This window comes from Primulina tabacum, chromosome 11, assembly GCF_025594145.1.
Source record: "Primulina tabacum isolate GXHZ01 chromosome 11, ASM2559414v2, whole genome shotgun sequence".
Classification (NCBI taxonomy): Eukaryota; Viridiplantae; Streptophyta; class Magnoliopsida; order Lamiales; family Gesneriaceae; genus Primulina; species Primulina tabacum.
This window is the reverse complement of record NC_134560.1, coordinates 4,001,898-4,021,728: the sequence shown is the minus strand read 5'-3', so window position 1 is coordinate 4,021,728 and position 19,831 is coordinate 4,001,898. Positions and strand designations below refer to the sequence as shown.

The 19,831-nt window shown below is 35.4% G+C and overlaps 2 protein-coding genes across 10 annotated transcripts; both read left to right on the top strand.

Moving 5' to 3' along the window:
- The first annotated feature begins 1,512 nt into the window (after window positions 1–1,512).
- On the top strand, window positions 1,513–10,394 carry LOC142517910 (putative transcription factor GLK1). 9 transcript variants are annotated; one of them, XM_075620420.1, is made up of 8 exons: window positions 1,513–1,828; window positions 1,967–2,054; window positions 3,042–3,362; window positions 8,443–8,583; window positions 9,007–9,330; window positions 9,405–9,452; window positions 9,551–9,661; window positions 10,131–10,394. In XM_075620420.1, the coding sequence occupies exons 3-8, from the start codon at window positions 3,054–3,056 to the stop codon at window positions 10,278–10,280; spliced, it is 1,083 nt and encodes a 360-aa protein (XP_075476535.1). In that variant the 5' UTR covers window positions 1,513–1,828; window positions 1,967–2,054; window positions 3,042–3,053; the 3' UTR covers window positions 10,281–10,394. The 9 variants fall into 9 exon arrangements, with proteins under 9 accessions (XP_075476535.1, XP_075476534.1, XP_075476532.1 ...); XM_075620419.1 differs by having other exon boundaries at window positions 9,551–9,667; window positions 10,137–10,394; XM_075620417.1 differs by having other exon boundaries at window positions 1,514–1,818; window positions 1,970–2,054; window positions 10,122–10,394.
- A 1,386-nt stretch (window positions 10,395–11,780) lies between these two features.
- On the top strand, window positions 11,781–19,152 carry LOC142517909 (uncharacterized). The gene is made up of 17 exons (XM_075620412.1): window positions 11,781–11,914; window positions 12,024–12,113; window positions 12,262–12,373; window positions 13,252–13,279; window positions 13,495–13,593; window positions 13,707–13,776; window positions 13,854–13,891; window positions 14,037–14,111; window positions 14,197–14,292; window positions 15,252–15,315; window positions 16,464–16,517; window positions 16,999–17,084; window positions 17,186–17,246; window positions 17,416–17,480; window positions 17,797–17,902; window positions 18,292–18,380; window positions 18,782–19,152. Exons 1-17 carry the CDS (start codon window positions 11,849–11,851, stop codon window positions 18,942–18,944), a joined length of 1,362 nt encoding a protein of 453 aa, XP_075476527.1. The 5' UTR covers window positions 11,781–11,848; the 3' UTR covers window positions 18,945–19,152.
- The last annotated feature ends 679 nt before the right edge of the window (window positions 19,153–19,831 follow it).

Genomic DNA, 19,831 nt, shown 5'->3' with positions numbered 1-19,831 from the left:
GCTCTCCTTTTATATATAGCATATTAGAGTTAGTTTATGTTTTGATTTTAGTTACAATAATAATATGTCGCTAAATCAAATACTTATCATACAAAAAGGTTTTCATCAGAGTAGGGTTTATATATATATATATATATATATATACACATGAATTACGAGAGAAATTTGTATGCCGGTAATTACCAAGAACAAATTTCTCTTCAACAAGATGTTTAATTTGATTTTTTATTATAGGATAGATGATAATTATCTCATCATTAAAACTAAGAGTTAAGCTATACATTACTTTTGAAATTACAAAATGATCATAAGTGCACTTTAATTAAAAAACTCTTTTAAAAATCCATTTGGGATAACTCTATAATTTCAAAAATAATATATAACCTAAAGTACTATAATTTTTATTATACGCATAAAATATTTCTAAAAGTAATAACGGGAATGCTAGCTAGCTAGCTTGACCAAATCTCTTCTACCATATTTTTTCAAGACAAAAACTTGTGTGCGACGATCTTACGGATCGTATTTCGTGAGACATATATCTTATTTGTGTCATCCATGAAAAAGTATTACTTTTTATACTATGAATATTACTTTTTATTGTGAATATCGGTAGGGTTGACCCGTCTCACATATAAAAATTCGTGAGACCGTTTCACAAGATACATACCCTTTTTTCAAATAATAAATCTTTAGTGAGACAGTCTCACATATCTTTATCTATTAGACAAGTCAACATTGCATATATTTACAATGATAAGTAATATTTTTAGAATTAAAAATAATATTTTTTCATGTATGAATCAAATAAGAGATCAAATTCGTAAAATCATCTGACAAAAATTTGTGTTTTTCAAAAGCTATAGCGTGAATGGTGTACGGCCATTTTCACTAATAATACTTTCTTTGTGAACAAATGCACCTTTTATTTTCCAACTAAATAGCTGCCACCTTAATTGTTACATTAATTTGTGTACAGAAAAATTTAATGGCATCAATAAATTTCCATTGTAGAAATTTGTGACGATGTACTAGTCCACCCTACTTTTCAATTCTCATTTCTCAGTTCCTTATTTTTTTTTGGAATATATAATAGTTTTCTTGTCTTATGTTTGACTTATATGATTTTGATTCGCTATTATCAGTATTGAGTTTACCGTCCATATCTTTCATCTGAAGAAAATTTTGGTTTTTAATCATTTTTTCACATGAAAACACCGTATCAACGCTGTATTAATATAACACCAGCATCAAATTAAATCAACATAAGAAAAATAATAAAATTACAAAAATAATGAACTAAAAACATAAATAACCAAATTTATAATTTTTAATGCATGGTAGTAAAGTTATGATCTCTATTTTTCATATGATGCTTTATCAACTTACAAACAGATGATGGAGATTTATACTTAAAATTATGAATGAAAAATTGTGGAATTTACTAGATTTATATACTGGGCAATGTACGTAATATGGGAAATGAAATTATTGGTAACTTTTTATCGTGTCTGGCTGTCTGCTGTTCTGCAGAGTCTCTATCTGGCTAAATATTATATTATAAAATTAATTCATGATCACAAGCTTTTCAAGAACACTCACTGGCGCCTATTCATAACTCATTAATGATTGTTTGATTGGAGAGATTTTCGGAGCAGCTCTCCGGAGAGTCGACGACTTCAGGGTTCGTGAAGCAGTAGTCAACTATCAGTGTTTCGAGATTGTGTTTTCGTTATAAATTTGACTGGAAAATCTCTGCTTAGCTCTACTTGTTCGGACATCTACCGTCATTCTACATGCCACTGGCGCGTAGAAATGGTGAGATCTCGTAAGTCACGGTTCAAATTTCTTGCTTTGCAAATAAAGTGGGTGGGAGTACACTTTTCGTGAGTACACTTTTGGAGTACTGGAGTTTGTGGATATTGTGTAATTCTTTTTACCTGTTATTTCGTGTTTTGGTTGGAAGGAGACTTGGCCTAGAAGCAGCTGCTGATCATGGAGAGCTTACAGGAACTTGATCCTGTGTTGCAGAAAGTTCTATCATAGAGTATGAGGTAAATTTGCAGTTTAAATTTATCTCCTTCTGCAAAGTTGTGGAGGACATTGTTTTAAGTTGATTTAGTTGTCCAGTACTGATATATTCATTTGTTTTTGTGGATAAAAGAGGAGTATATCGTGTCTAGGTGCTAATTCTTGTGGATTAATTTGTGGGGCAAGATTACAATCAGAATATATAGAAATATTCAGCAATCACTTCCCAAAATTTTGTTTGTTTGGATCCGAATCCAACCAAACATACATTTAAAGGCAAAACATCGAAGCATGTATCTATCTTCTGAGTGATTGTGTTAAGACTGAGATCCAGAGTTAGTTCAACTTCAAAAGCTAGTTCAAAGAAGAGGATTGATCAATACCATATATATGACTCCTAATGACTTAATCCAACCGACGTTGGACATTTAACATATTTCGCTCATGCTCAGGAATGAACAATTGGAGTGTGAAGTTTATAAGATATTATCGAGTGTCTCATATATCAGTCCAACACATAACGGTGGATTTAGGTCAGGATAACGTGTCTCTGATACAATGTTAAGATTGAGAATTAAATCTAATTCAACCTCAAAATCTAGCTCAATTAGATGTTAAGCACGATAACAATCAGTAATTTTTTGTTCTGAAATGGAGATTAGTTGCCTCTCAAACTTGTAATTATCATTCCTTTTAACTGATAGTATATAATTATGTCATGAGCAAAAGTGCGGTATCACATCAATTTCACTCATTCTCGTTCATCAGCATTTTCTGATATTTAGTGCCACATCTCTTGAGCCTCTCTAGGTTCCAATATTCTACTATAATACTGTGCTCTATACCATATATTCTTGAATTTCATATGCATGAATATATACTGTCTAACCGTCGAGGAATACCAAATTTTAAGGATGACGTTCTGAATGGATTGGGATAAATTCGTAGACTTTTTAGTTGGAATATGCTTGACATTGTTATTCTATTTTTCTGTGGATTGGGATGACTAGCTGGATGTGGAGATGGACTCAAAAAGTGTTTCTGAAATCTCAGCTTGTGCCGATGAGAAACCAGAAATAATTACTCATGTTAGTACGTTAGTATCCGATGATAAAATATCTGAAGAAAGTAATTCAAACAAAGAAGTAAAGGCAGCCTCTGTTTCAACCTCAGCCTCAAACCAGTGTTCAGGATCAAGCTTGATTCAGGGAGAGGAAACTGTGACTAACAGTAAAGGAACATTTGTTGTTAATCCATCTTTTGGAGAGGCTGAGAAAGGAAGTAAATCTTCAGTTCACTTGAAAAATCCTGTAGGCAAGAAGAAAGTGAAGGTAAGTAAATGCAATTTGTAAAACCAGCTTGAATTGTGTGGTTATGTTTTTTGTGTTAATGATTCAAGAACGTTTTTGTTAAAGTTGTGTTTTAATTTATAGAAGTGCACTTTGGAATAACACTTTTTTTTCTTGTGTATAAATAGGGTAGTTTTCTGTTGATTCTACACACATTTAATCATAGATACTTGAAGCATTTTCTCCATTGGAGAGCAATACGTGTGTCCTTGTTTTTTTCCTCTTTCATAAATTCAACATGGTATCAGAGCTTGAGTTTTTTTTTTATTTGATTCTGTTGCTTGATCATAATTGTTAGAAGGATCTGCAATTTTTTTTCTCTTCGTTGTCGCTGAGGAATCTACTTTGATAGCGATGGCTTCAGCTGTGAATGATGTTCTGGATCCGCTTTATGTCAATCCATCCGACACACCAGGGCTCAATCTGATCAATGAGAAACTAATCGGTACTGAAAACTATGGGATCTGGAGTCGCGCCATGTTAATTGCTTTGCGAGCTAAGAATAAGCTTGCATTCATCGATGGAAGCTGTAAAAGGCCAGCCTCTGAACCGGAAAAAATATCGCAATGGGAGAGATGTAATGCCATTGTTTTATCCTGGATTATGAATGCTGTGTCGAAGGAGATTTTTTATGGAATTGTGTATTCAACTGATGCCGCTGTAGTCTGGAATGATCTGCGTGAACGATTCAACAAAGTGAACGGTTCCAGGATCTTCGCACTTCATCGTGAAATCGGTTGTCTTGTTCAAGGTAATAACTCGATCTCCGTATACTATTCAAAGCTTAGACAGCTGTGGGATAAATATGGATCTCTAGTCACATTACCTACGTGCTCTTGTGAATCTTCGAGGCAATATGTTGAATTTGATCAACAACATAAGCTCATTCAGTTTCTCATGGGACTCAATGAAAGCTTTGTGCATATTCGAAGCCACATTTTAATGATGACTCCTCTCCCTACTGTAAATAATGCATTTGCCATTATTTCACAAGAAGAATCACATCGAAGTCTATTAAGCGTTGTTCCACAACAACTCGACTCTGCTGCGTTTTTTTCTGCTCAAAATAAGAAGAAATTTGATGTTCGTTGTGAGCATTGTAACTTACTTGGTCATCGCAAAGAGAATTGCTTTCGGTTGGTAAGGTATCCTCCTGGACACAAACTGTATAAAGGACAGTGGAAAGGGGGTAATCAAAGGTACAATAGGGAAGGCGACATCAGAGATAAGCCGATGGGAAGAGCTAATGTTTCTGTTTTAAACCCTGGAGAGGTTGAACAATCTATGCACTCCAAGAACACTGGGTCCTTTTTCACCCCTGAACAGTATGCTGCCATTGTCAAGCTCCTTGCGAAGCAACCACCAGACACTGAAACTCACTCATCTGATTCTTCTGCAAACATGGCAGGTATTGCTCCACCTTCTTCTAATATTGACACCAGATGGATACTTGATACAGGCGCAAATGATCACATGGTTGGGCGTCATGGTTTCCTTGGAAACTTTAAGTCTTATGCCACTGCCACGGGTTCAATCCAATTGCCAAATGGTAGTACTACCAAAATTACCAATTTAGGATCCATGTATCTTAACAAAGCCATTACTCTTTCCAATGTCCTCTTTGTTCCAGATTTTCGTCACAATCTTCTATCCATTTCCAAATTCACTAAGGAACATCACTGTTTTGTCACCTTCTTCCCTTGTTTTGTGTCTTTCAGGACCTCTCAAGTGGGAGGATAATGGGGATTGGTAAGGAGAGCCATGGCTTATACTACCTAGACAATTCCAGTTTGCAGTCCAGCAATGTTTCCACTCCTTCTACATTGCCAGCCTCTCAATTTCAATTGTATAGATCGTCAAAACCATTCACCATGTACTTCCATGTCACCCGAAACTTTATGGCATCAACGTCTTGGACATATTTCTTTATCCCGAATGAAAATGTTATCTTTTTTGCCTGCTGAATTTGAGTTGTCTCACTGCTCTGTTTGTCCTTTATCTAAGCAAACACGTATGAGTTTTCCACAACGCAGGTCCTCTAGTTCCACTATGGCATTTCAGTTGATACATATGGATGTCTGGGGTCCCTTTAATACGCCCACGCATCATGGGGAGCGTTTTTTTATTACTATTGTTGATAATTTCACGCGTTCCACTTGGGTATACCTCATGCATTCTAAATTAGATGTCCTTCCCTTAATCAAGCGATTCTTGATTTTCATTAAGACACAATTTTCGGCTGATGTTAAAACCATTAGGACTGATAACGCTATGGAGTTTTGCCAGCAGGAATGTTCTGCCATTTTCCATTCCTTCGGCATTCTCCACCAACGTTCATGTCCATATACCCCCCAACAAAATGGCTTAGTGGAACGCAAACACCGACATATCCTCAACATTGCTCGTTCCTTGATGTTCCAAGCTTTTTTTCCAACTCCATACTGGGGATTTTGTGTGCTTGCTTCGGTTTACATTATTAATCGAACACCAACACCCTTTTTATCAAATAAGACACCCTTTGAAGCATTGTTTGGTTCTTCGCCTTCTTATTCACATCTACGGGTTTTGGGTTGCTTGTGTTACGTTTCCACTTTACCCAAAGGAGATAAATTTGCCCCTCGTGCCAGTGCTTGTGTCTTTCTTGGCTATTCCAGTAACCAAAAAGGATACAAGGTTCAAGATCTAACCACCAAAAGATTTTTTGTTTCCAGGGACATCGTATTTCATGAAGATATATTTCCCTTCTCACGTGTTCCAGATATCCAGCCTATCTTTCCCATCTTAGATGTGCCCATTCCTATCCCTGAACCCTTACCACCGCCTCCCCACCCACAAGCACCTTCTCATGATCCTGTCCCCTGTCCTACTCGCCACTCCACTCGCATTTCCAGACCACCCATTTGGTCTCATGACTACATTTGCTCTAACTCTCATTCATCTTTCTCCTGTACACATTCTCTTTCCAACTATGTTCAATATACTGGTCTATCCCCTGATTATCGTGCTTTTCTATCATCTTTCTCTGCAATAAAAGAACCTTCCACCTACCATGAGGCAATTCTTGATCCCCGTTGGCAACATGCTATGGACCTCGAGTTACAGGCTTTGGCCAGTAATCATACATGGGAGATTGTTGATCTTCCTCAAGGGAAAATTCCTATTGCAAATAAGTGGATCTATAAGATTAAATACCATCCCGATGGCAGTGTGGATCGGTTTAAAGCACGTCTTGTTGCTAAAGGGTATACTCAACTCTTTGGTGTGGATTTTCATGATACTTTTTCCCCTGTGGCTAAGATTGCCACAGTTCGATGCCTTCTAAGTGTTGCTGCCATGTCTGATTGGCCCTTATACCAGATGGACGTCACAAATGCGTTTCTCCAGGGTGATCTTGATGAAGAGATTTACATGGTCTTACCTCAAGGCTTTCGAAGTCAGGGGGAGCTTCACGAGGGACTTCGAAATCCGAACGAGATACAACGCACTAAGGTATGTAAGTTGATGAAATCCCTCTATGGCCTTAAACAAGCTTCGAGACAATGGAATCTGAAATTCACATCCATCATGAAAGGTGCTGGTTTCTGCCAATCAAAGCATGACCACTCATTGTTTGTTAAGAAAGAGCGAGAGTTCATTACCATATTATTGGTGTATGTAGATGATATAGTGATCACGGGCAATCACGAGGAATCAATCGAAACACTCAAGAAGCACCTAAACCTGCATATCAAACTTAAAGATATGGGAACACTGAGATACTTTCTCGGCATAGAGGTTGCTAGATCAAAGGAAGGGATATGTTTGAACCAAAGAAAATATGCTCTTGAACTTATATCAGATGCGGGCTTATCTGGTGCAAGGATTTGTGATAGTCCTATGGAACAAAATGGTAGGTTTACGTCAAAGATTTTGATGAAAGTGCAGGGCAAGATACTAGTGTCGATCCTCTGTTACCCGACGCTAGTGCATACCGAAGATTAGTTGGCCGACTTATATATCTCACAGTGACAAGGCCTGATATTTGCTTTGCAGTACAGACACTAAGTCAATTTATGAACACTCCTAAGACATCGCATTTAGAGGCAGCATTGAGAGTGTTGCGATATATAAGGTCTGCACCTGGCAGAGGAATTCTACTCTCAGCACGACGCTCTTTTTCGTCGACAGCATATTGTGACTCTGATTGGGGAACTTGTCCCATGACCAGAAGATCCATAACTGGATATTGCATTAAGCTGGGAGGATCTTTGGTTTCGTGGAAAACTAAGAAACAAGCGACTGTCTCAAGGTCTTCAGCTGAGGCAGAGTACAGAGCAATGGCCAACACGACATGTGAAGTAGTTTGGTTGGTCGGTATTCTAACTGATATGGGGTTAGAGTTAACGCTTCCAGTAATGTTGCATTGTGACAGCACTGCGGCTTTACACATCGCAGCGAATCCAATGTATCACGAAAGAACGAAACATATAGAGATCGATTGTCATCTAGTTCGAGAAAAGATTCGTAACGGGTTAGTCAAGACATCGCACATCAAAACTGAAGAACAACCAGCAGATTTGTTTACCAAGGCTTTGAGCAAAACTCAACATAGAAATCTGTTGTTCAAGCTTGGAATGGTGAACCTATTCCAAGCTTGAGGGGGAGTGTTAAAGTTGTGTTTTAATTTATAGAAGTGCACTTTGGAATAACACTTTTTTTTCTTGTGTATAAATAGGGTAGTTTTTTGTTGATTCTACACACACATTTAATCATAGATACTTGAAGCATTTTCTCCATTGGAGAGCAATACGTGTGTCCTTGTTTTTTTCCTCTTTCATAAATTCAACAGTTTTCTCTATATAGTCGTAATTGTGAAGTTGTTTCAGTTAATTTTATATTCTATTATGCTATTTGTTGCATGCATCACCATAACTATATAGGTCATTGCTTAAATTTGCTTATGAACGTTAGGTAAATTGTGATTTTGTAGTTTAGTGCCTCTTAGAGTTCTGTGGATTTGCATGAGCTTGTTTACATTTAAGATTTTCAAGAAAAGACCAGTGGTTTTGTAATTGGTATGCAGGTTGATTGGACGCCTGAGCTGCACAAAAAGTTTGTGCAGGCAGTGGAACAGCTGGGTTTGGATAAGGCTGTGCCTTCAAGGATTTTGGAGCTCATGGGAATTGATTGTCTCACTCGCCATAATGTTGCCAGCCATCTACAAGTATGCAAGTTTCTTAGGATATTCTAATGTGTTTCTTAATTTATCATTTATTTCATAATCTTCCAGATATCACTTGTTTGATGTTTCTTTTCTCTGAAATGGCAAACTTCTTGTAGTTTTTTCAGCAACAGTGGAATGTTCGACTTCAGATTGTTTTCCAATTGTTGATCACAGCTATCAAGAATGAATAATCATTTTGTTGAAATAAGTACTTCAATCCGTAATTTAAAACTTTTCTGCTATTGTCAGATTTTAACATTGCCAAATGTTGTCCCAAAATGTGTTAAACTTGTCTTAATAGCAGAAAATATTGTTTGAAAAAGAATTTAGTGACAGGGGCAGTCCTTGATATTCTTATTGATGCATGCTGTTCTTTTTTCACAGTATAAGCTTCAACAGGCTTGTATGTGTTTTTCCTGTTAGCAGAAATATCGATCACACCAGAAACATGTGCTTTCTCGAGAAGCCGAGGCTGCAAGCTGGAGCCGAAGGAGGCATGGTGGGGCAGGCAGGCCAGATGCAAAATCTTGGGTTGTACCTACCATGGGCTTCCCCCCGGTGACAGCATTTCCTCATTATAAACCCTTACATGTATGGGGTCATCCATCAGCGGACCAATCATTTATGCACTTGTGGCCTTACAACCAAGTCCCCACACCATCTCCCTCACCTGTTTGGGCCTCAGATCATCCTTCGCCGCCATCACTATCTAATGACCCTAATTTTTGGTATTTCCTCCACCACAATGTAAGTGTACTCAATACACAAATTTGCCCTGGATAACTTTTTCCTACCTTTAATGGCATGTGCCATTTATGTAGGTTCCGGCACCAGGAATGCCTTGCTTTACAACGCCTTTTATGCCCACGGTAGTTGCAATATTTTACTATTCAGATTGCTTTTAGTTTACGAAGAATTCATGGATTCAAATCTACAAATTGGTATTGTCCACATAACAACCATGCAGACATTTCCATCTCCTACTGTACAAGGCATGTACAGAGTGGACCCTGTTGTTGGTGTCCCGACTATAGCCCCTGGACGAATACTGCCTGAACCACCATGTGACTTTCATCAGGTAAGAGTTCCTTTTCGTGTTTAAAATTTTTATGAAGCATTTAAACGTCAGCACACAGCATACATCAGCTACTTATACATGGAATTAACTTATAGAAATTCTCTTTTAGTAATGCAGTTCACTCTTGCACTTTGATTTCTAGTAAATTGCTGGAAACCTGGAGGTATGGTGGCAGGTGCGCCATGGATTGAGAAACAAAAACAATACTTCCTAAATTTCAAATAATACTACTTACCAAAAGAAGGACATAAATTCATGAAACAATGCGTAATAAAATGGTTGTATTGAGATAATTCTATTCTTGGATATACAGTGTTTGAGAGACCCCATTCCTGTGGAGCTTGCACCATAAAAATGCAAGCAGTTTTCGTCGCACGCTTTAATTATGATAACCAAGTCTGGCTTAAAGTTTTACTAAACATTACTCTTTTTTCTTCCCCTAACTTCGTCAACATCAAAGTTTGATCTGCCAAAGGAGAACATAGATGCAATCATTGGTGATGTTTTATCAAAGCCATGGCTTCCTCTACCACTTGGACTGAAGCCCCCCTCAACTGATGGCGTACTGATCGAGTTGCAACGTCAAGGGATATCAAAGATTCCACCATCTTGTGCTTAACTGGCTGCTTCCTTGCTTCGATTTTGTCACGCCACTAACAAAAACAGGCAATCTTTTTTGTAAAAAATTTGAGATGTGGTGGAATGAAAATCTTTCCGCATATTGATTTCTCAAGATGATTCCCTGTCAATTTACTCGGTGAGGTGCTGATTGGCTCCAAAAGAGTGACATTAATACATTCTGGTATGGGAATGAAGTTGTTCTGGAATAAATGAGATTAATAAATTTGTGTTTAACATGTTCTAAATATTAATTAAAATTAATTCATTTGATAAATGACAAAAAGTTTTATTTTTTGAAAAATATATATTTATCCTTTAAAGAAAAAATAATATGTGAATTTTATATAATTTTTTCAATTTTTTTATCAATAGCAATTCTATTAAGTCAATATATCAAATGAAATGATTAAAAAAAAAAAAAAAAAAGCAATTTGATGATAAAAGATTGTGATTTTTATCATCATTTAAATGTTATTTCAAATGATATAAACATTTTTGATATAATAATTTTTTACGAAAATATTTAGATTTTTAATATATTTATTATATAATATCAATAATTTTAAGTGATCATTTGTATGTTTACATTTTATTTATTTTAGTAATTAATTATATAAAATAACATTTCATATATATCACATGGATTAGATATTAGCTTATTTATTAATACCAGTGATCTAAAATCAGCTGTAAAAATTAACAATAAATCCGATGCTTAAAGATTTAAAGTGCTAATTATTTTAATTTGGTTGTCAGACTTAAAAGATAACTTATATTTTGAAAACACATCCCTGATAAATGGTCGTGCAAATTATTAGTATATAAATCAATGACATGACAATTTGATAAATTATTGAAAAGCTCATTTTATTTCTATTTTTTTTCTTTTTATCATACTGTATTATTTTTCTGTTTTGTTTACAGATATTATGTAGTCATACTAAATGCCTCCTATTTTATTTTATCTTTTTAGCATGATATACTCCACAACAAATGATATACCTTCTCAACCGATTTACATAATTAAATTATGAGTAATTTTTTCTGAGAGACTGTTTTACATATCTATTATTAGATGAGTCGACTCCATCCATATATGCAGTGAAAATTATTACTTTTGAATGAATCGGTTCATGTTAGAGGTATGTTTCACAAAATTGACCCGTGAGATGGTCTCATAGGGTTTTGTATTGAATTATTATTTTGTATAAATTAAATTCTGTTAACATATTAAACGTATATATAAATATATATATGTATTTTCTTGTTACCACAATTATATATTATGATTAGTGTTCTAATAAATTATCTTGATGTATATGTGTATTATACACTTGAAGTGGCTATTATTTGGTTAATTTATCCATGAAAAAAAAGAGAGAATTATTCAACTTTTGAAATGTCGGGGATATATTTAAAATAGTTGAATACCTCAGGGACTAATGTTCTATAAACTCGTATTCTCGATAGAATCCGAAACCCTTCCTTTATTTCCAAGGTTTTTTTTATGCGTTTTAGCTTGTATAGGGTTTTTAGTTCGTGAAAGGTGAACAACATTCACGCGCGATGAAGGTGAAAGTGATTTCCCGTTCTGCGGATGAATTCACCCGAGAACGAAGCCAAGACCTGCAGGTAATATACACTTTTAATCTTTTTGATGCGGTGGTGTTTTACTGAAAACCAGCTGGATTGTCAGCTTCTTAGTTTGGAAAGTTAAGGTTTTGGATTTCTTTATTTGTAGCGGGTGTTTCGTAATTACGATCCGGATCTCAGATCCCAAGAGAAATCTGTCGAGTATGTTCGAGCTCTTAATGCTGCTAAATTAGACAAGGTTCCATTTTCTTATGACAACTGATGTTATAATTTTGATGTGTGATGTTATTTTGTCATCCTTAGCTAATTGTTTGAGTTCTATTTTTTCATTCTTAGTTGAGCTCAAGTGATAATTAAAGATTTGCTTCGTGTTTTTATTGTGGTAGATATTTGCCCGTCCATTTATTGGGGCAATGGATGGGCACGTTGATGCAGTTTCATCTATGGCTAAGAATCCGAATCATTTGAAAGGGATATTTTCCGGTTCTATGGATGGAGGTATACTTATTGATTTGGCTTCTCTCTCTCTCTCTCTCTCTCTCTCTGTTTTTGTTTTGTTTTTATTTTTTTTTTTTTAGTTTTTCTGATTTGATGTGAATACTGGTCCGGTTTGTGGGAAGTTTGCAAGCACCTAATGTTGATATGCTAGAAATTACTTGAGTTGTAAGTGCTAGTACAAAATGATGGATCAAAACATTGACTAGAACGAAGAAGCAATTATAATGCTATATTAAGCAATGGGATTTGATAAAATAGAAAGAATAGAGAGAAGCCTGGAGAGATAAAATACTTGAAGTCTTGAACAATCATCTGATTCCATTCCTGACACAATCAAAAACTGAGACTATATTTATTTAACTAATTTTTTTTTATCATAACTAAGTGCTTTGGCCCCTTACTTTTTCCTTATGTTCACAGTTTAGGAGTGGTGTGCATGTTTTTATCTGCTTGGCTTCTGCTTCTACTGCCTTTCTCTCCTTATGCTTCTTTAAATGGACTATACTTTCTTTGATCCCTAACAGATCCAATATGTAATTTACAATGTTTTGAGCAACAATAAAGCTAGTTTCAATATACAAGCAAAAAAATCAACTACATTATTGGTTTCACAATCCCTGACAATGCCGCTGGTCTTATAATGCATGCCAGTGGCAGTGCTTCATTGTCAAAGTATATGCTTTCACTAAAGAGCTACACCTTGAGATGAGCCTCACTGCTCCTTTAGCTTGGTTGCACATTTTTTGGGTTTGAAAAACAATTGTTGCGGGCCATATGATACGTGCCATTTTTTTAGCCCTCTTAAAGCTAAAAGCTCGTTCTATTCTGTGCATGTTGTTTATTGAAGCTTTAAAGCTGATTCTCTGTCACATTTGCAGATATTCGTCTTTGGGATTTGGCCATCAGGTAATGCAAGTGGGTTTTTAAATTTCTGTTCAAAGATTTTGCATTGACTGTAATAAGTTTTTACCTGTGAAGTCACTCGATGTGCCTGATTTGCGTATATCCCTTTTTCTAATAAAAAAGCGGGTAACTTTGCAATATACTAGAAAAATTGAGGAGAAAAGTAAAAAAAATAAATTTCCTTGTTCTGACAATGTTATACTCCTTGTGAAAATTAGGCGGACGGTTTGCCAGTTTCCTGGGCATCAAGGTGCAGTAGGGGGTTTGACGGTGTCTACTGATGGTCGTGTTCTTGTGTCATGTGGGACGGATTCCACGTGAGACCAAAATCCGCCTTTTGTTTTTGGAGCTGAATTTGTATTATGTTCCATATCTGTATTGTGTGGTTGTCATTATTTCTTATGCTCTTCACTCTATCTTTACGTTCCAGTGTCAGGCTCTGGAATGTTCCCTTGCCTTCTCTTATGGACTCTGGTGATATATTCAACAGTGAAGCCAAGGTTAGTGATTCTTCATTTCACCTAGTTAATTATTGCATTGTAATCTATTTGTCTGGAATAAAATTTGGGTTCTCCAGGAGCCACTGGCAGTCTATGTTTGGAAAAATGCTTTCCGGTAAGATTCTTTAGCTTTTTTTTCTTAAACGTATGTCCTACATACTTCCCCTTATCCTTATCGATGATATGGATTTCAGTATTTTTTTCTGTGATGTCTTGGTTCAATTGTGTCATGTGTTTTTTCCCTTGTATTTTTTACTCAGGGCTGTTGATCACCAATGGAATGGTGATCTGTTTGCTACTGCTGGAGCTCAAGTGGACATATGGAACCACAACAGGTTTGATTAAAATTGTATATCTACATTGTCAGTAGACCGTGGAGATGTCAAGTTATCTAAAGTTTTATGTTCCCTTTACATTCAGGTCTCAACCTGTCAACAGTTTTGAATGGGGCATAGATACATCTATATCTGTGCGATTTAATCCCGGAGAACCCAATATATTGGCGACATCAGGCAGGTCTGCTGTTACAGAAAATGAGTTAATAGTTCCTGTTTATACAGTACAGGCAACAAATTAGCTTACATCTATTAGATTAAGGCCATTGAAAGACTTTTGTTGATTAAGGCCATTGAAAGTCATTTGTTGACATGTTATTTGATATGGAGCATTTTAGCTTTTGATTACCCATGCGATAAATATTTTTAGTACACATTCTGGTTGTTGCTGATACATGAATCACTATGCAATGATTATTGGAATCTATGATAAAGTTATTATAAAAAAGACTTCTTTATTGGAAAAAATGTCTCTGAACGTAGATACCAATCTTTGTCCAAGTGACCGAAAGAATTTGACTGGATTAACTATCTATATAATGAATAAAACAATACATTATTTGGTGCCCCACCAGAAATATGGCGGTGGCCAATAACTCATTGAACTATGCCCCAAACAGCACCACTGCACCTGAAACCCATGTGGCCTGGGTGTTTTGCAATTTTAATTTTTACCCTTTCAGATGAGTAAATACATTTTTATTCCCATTTTATCTTGTGAAGGTGCTTGGAAATTGAGGTGTTCATCTTGTTTGATTTTTTGTTACTGACTATAAATAACAATCCTTTTTTCTGGATTTCGGTAAATATTGTTGTCATCATACCGTTTTTGTTTTACTATTCTAGTTTAGAATTACTTCACCTGTCCGTCAACACTTTATCGGATATATTTCTCAGAACTCTGTCAGTTCTCCTTTAAGCTTTAAAAATGGGGTATTTCATCCTGATTGGCATTCAAAGTTCAAGTGCTTTTAATTTCATTTTTGTAATGATCGCCCTTATAACTATCCGAAGATACTGTTTTAAAGTCGAGTTAACGTGCATTGAAAATGTAGTTGCAAATGTGGATTGATGAATTTAAGTTGCTTTGTACTGTTTTCTTTCTTACGCCTACGCTTGTCCTGACTCTCTTGTTTGCAGTGACCGAAGCATTACATTATTTGATTTACGATTGTCATCTCCAGCTAGAAAGATTATCATGAGGGTGGGTCATGTCATTTTCTAACTTATTAAGAAACTTTCTATTTCATGAAAGACGTTTTCTGGTCGAAAATTTCTGAAGTATATTTTACTTTTGAGCTCCGTCCTTAATGTGTTGTAAACTTCTAGTTTTTAGGAGTTTTGATCAGTAATTATTGATAGCAATGTGTTGGACTTGGCAAGTGTTTGTATTTTGGGAGTTAGTCTACAAAGAATGACATTAGTTAATGTACATGAACAAAAAAAGGTTGTATGTTGGTGAAAGTTGCTTCTCAGGTTTGACTTTTGAGAGCATAGATGGGTGAAATTAGTGACATACGGTTTGTCACAAATCTTATTATCTCAATCAAAACAATCATGTCATGCACGGCATATATTTATGTTTTTTTTTAGTCAAAAGAATTTGCGGAGAGTAAGAAGAATTTGCAGAGCTAGATAATAATCAGTTAAGTATGCTATTTGTATTAATTCGTGATCGTCCACAGGAGTATGGCTACTAATCTGGAAATGGGTTTCTAAAATAATAATGTCACGTGGATACTTTTAACGTAATTTACTTAAATTTGGAACAAAGCACTCTTTTTGCACATAACTGCCATTAGATTTGCCCTGCAGAACTATGTCTGAGTTGAAGAATTTGGTATTTTATTATCCTACACTATGTGCTCTAATTAGAGCCTCTTTGGAAAGCAGAAATTATGTGAGGAATGAGAGTGAGCGCTGTTTTGGACATTCCAAACTGAATTAAGCTAGGAGAACAAAATTGTGCTACATTCAGTACATATTGCTAGCATAATTGAAAACTAAGATGAAATATTCAGTGGCTTCTATATTTTAGTCAATTACTTAATAATTGGGCCTTGTCATGTGCACTCAAATAATTGATTGCATTTTAAAAGCTGGTGCTTCAGTGGAATTTCAAATGGTAATGGAAGAGTACTTGAGTGATACAGAAGCCCTGGGAAGAAGGCTATTTTTTATTTCAAAATTCTTCTTTTATCGATAATTTTTCACACTTATCTGTACTTGTCATGGAAGCTATTGGTATTTACTTTGGTAGCATGCATGCCTTGTGTTGAAATTTTTATTTTTGTTTACATTGTTTAATTCATTACTGCTAGGGTTAACATGCTTTCTTTTTCTCTTCCACAGACAAAAACTAATTCAATAGCATGGAATCCAATGGAACCAATGAATTTTACAGCTGTAAGCCCCATCATTGGAACTGTGATTTCTCCGTTTCAGTATGTATCTTGAATGATGAATCAAATATTTGGAAAAAAAAACGTTCTTCCCAGATGTGGAAAATCCTTCTGCCCGAAAATCTAAATGTATTATACTAATAGTACTCATGTAAAATTGTCTCGCCGTATCCATCAACTTCTCTTTTAATCATCTGATGTTGCTCTATGCATTTGGATAATCTTGTTCAGTGTTTTTTGCCTTGCTCGTAGGAAACTAGTTGCTTGCATCTGTGTTTAGTCTCTCATCCCATGTTTTAGGCTTTTGGTTGAATTTTAAGGCAGCGTTAAAACTTGTTGAAGTGCTGAAAAGTATATGTTTTACTGAATTTTTTCTTGCTGTGGTTTTTGGAGATTTATTATAGAAAGCACAAAAACTAGGTTTTCCGGAGTAATTCACACCCTCAGTCATCATATTCGTGAATTAACATGTCATGGTAATGCAGGCAAATGAAGATTCCAATTGTTATAGCTATGATGCTCGAAAATTGAATGAAGCCAGATGTGTGCACAAAGATCATACCTCTGCCATGTAAGACTCAAGTAGCTGCTTTTAAATAATCTAAGTGCATGCTTATTCTTGCTATGTTTTTTGGTATACATCTTATGGTTTACGAGATCAAACCTTTGCAGAATGGATATTGATTACTCGCCAACTGGTCGTGAATTTGTTACTGGATCTTACGATAGAACTGTGAGTCCTCTTTAATCTGTGTTTTGCTCTTCTGATGTTTTGTGGCCTTGGGGAAAAAATGATGCTTCCATGTCCAAGTAGGATGAGGAAGGATCAGAGGTGTTACATCTTTCAGAAGCTATTAGTTGCCAATAAAGATCGAGTTCTGGCTATTTTTTATGTTTTGCAGGTGAGGATATTCCAGTATAATGGTGGTCACAGTCGAGAAATTTATCATACCAAGAGAATGCAAAGGTTTTTATATTTCTAGAGATTTCAAATATTTATCTTCGTATCAATGTGTATATATTGTTGTAACACCATTGAAGTTTTACATTTTAACCTGAACCCTATAACATTAAATGTAGCAATGTCGGTGACTTGTTATACAAAAAATTGTATGTATATCACTGTAACTTAACGCCATTGAAGTTTCATTATGGTTCAAACCCTATAATATTAAATGTAGCAAACTAGCAATGTTGGTGACTTGATACACAAAAATGTCGGTCACAACTCACAAGAATAAATTTTTATGTATTTTTTTACGTAATTGGTTGAACCTTTGCAGGGTCTTCTGTGTCAAGTTCAGTTGTGATGCAAGTTATGTGATATCTGGAAGTGATGATACAAACCTCCGTCTGTGGAAAGCTAAAGCATCTGAGCAATTGGGAGTTGTATGAATCTTACCCTCTTTTGCTTTGATTTTTATATTTTTTATCTAAATATCTGTCAGCATCTGAGCAATTTGGATTGTATGAATCTTGCCCTCTTTTACATTGAAGGAGAGGGTTTGTGGTTGCCTGGTTGCCATTCTCGACTTTCAAGTTTTGTACTGTAAATCTTATTTTCTTCGTGATTCTATATGAGTGAGTCATGTTTGTTCTTGAAAGGGTACATGGCATTCAAATGTCAATTATCAAGAGAGCAAACTAGTTCTTTCACTGTTTTATAGTTGGGTACTCGGGTCATGTGTGTGACAGTTTTGTGGTTTTAAGTCAATACCTCTTACCAAATATTCATTCTATTGTACATGCTGATGACTTAGACATTGCTATTTTCGCAGGTTTTACCAAGAGAGCGTAAAAAGCATGAATATTTGGAAGCTGTCAAGAATCGATACAAACATCTTCCTGAGGTTAAGCGCATTGTCAGGTAAATGGATTTGTTTGGATTGGAAGGCTGTGTTTTTATGTGCGTCTGGATGAAAATTCTCTTATTTTAAATTAGAGGATGATTGCTATATTTGCCCCATCTCAGTGCTTAATCTTCTGGTTCTAAACTTTGACTGTACAACAAACATGCAGCAAGTGTTGGGATTAGAAGATCTAGAATGATGTCTGTCATTCAGCCAAGTTGTACTGCATTTAAGAACATTTTTCTTTCATATTTTGAGGAATTATCTATTACCCTACTTCATAGCGAGGTTCCTATTAATATTTGGAATTAACCACCTTCAAATGAGTTGACTCCCTACACAGTAATATGCTACATGCTTTTGATGTGGTGAAACGTTTTTCCTGAGCATCGGTTCCTTCTGTAACGTGAATTTACAGGCACAGACATTTGCCAAAAGCAATCTTTAATGCACTTCATCTTAGGCGTGTCAAGACTGATTCCGAAAGAAAGAAGACCGAGAATAGGAGAGCTCATAGTGCCCCAGGAAGTGTGGCCGAAGTGTCAGTGCGCAAAAGAAGAATCATTCAAGAAGTTGAATAAATTTTATTCAGTTATGTTTGATCTGATGTTCTGGATCCTTGTTCATTCTTTTACTGCTGCCATTGATATCTATCGACACAAAGATGAGAAAAATATGTCCACACCTGTCTTTAGACACGTGATTCAAGGATTACAATTTTGCTGCAAATACCATGGCCCGACATTTTATTACGGTAATGTTTATTACTGAAGTGATGTTCATTGCATATTTAAGTCTCAAAGATAACATGAGAACATAATTTGTGTAAGATAGCACGGCCGGTCAGTTCTATATATGTGTACGTGTGTGTGTGTTTTTCCGGAGGGTTTTACGGTGCCTCGAACTTGACTTGAGACAAATGTGGGCACTGGCCATTGGGCCAAGAGACCGTGAACCAGTTGACGAGCATTAAATTCTTGAATCTTTAAATTAATTGTAAATCTTTTTTAAATAAATATAAATTATATGTATCATTGTATTGCTATATTGTCTCTAAGTAGTTTAGTAGTATATCTATATATGTGGAACAGTTTGATTTAGATCATATAAAAATATTATTTTTTATGAAAAATAATATTTTCATATGTTGAGTCAGATTGGATATTTGTTTAACAAAATTAATTTGGTCTTATAAATATTTTTGTGTTTTATTACATATCACAAATATACTGATTAACCCAAACTCAAGATTCACGAGGTTAAGCTTTTCGTGTTTATGTTATTCAAAAAGAGAAATGAATGTTGAAAAATAAATGGTAATTAACAAAATAATTTTGGTTAAAATTTATATTATTTTCTATATTATTCTATTGAGTTTGAGATATTTAAGATAATTAAGTCACAAAAAATTCTTTTTTTTGCTTAATGAAAATGTAATTAAATCCATTTTAATAAATTTTCAGTATCT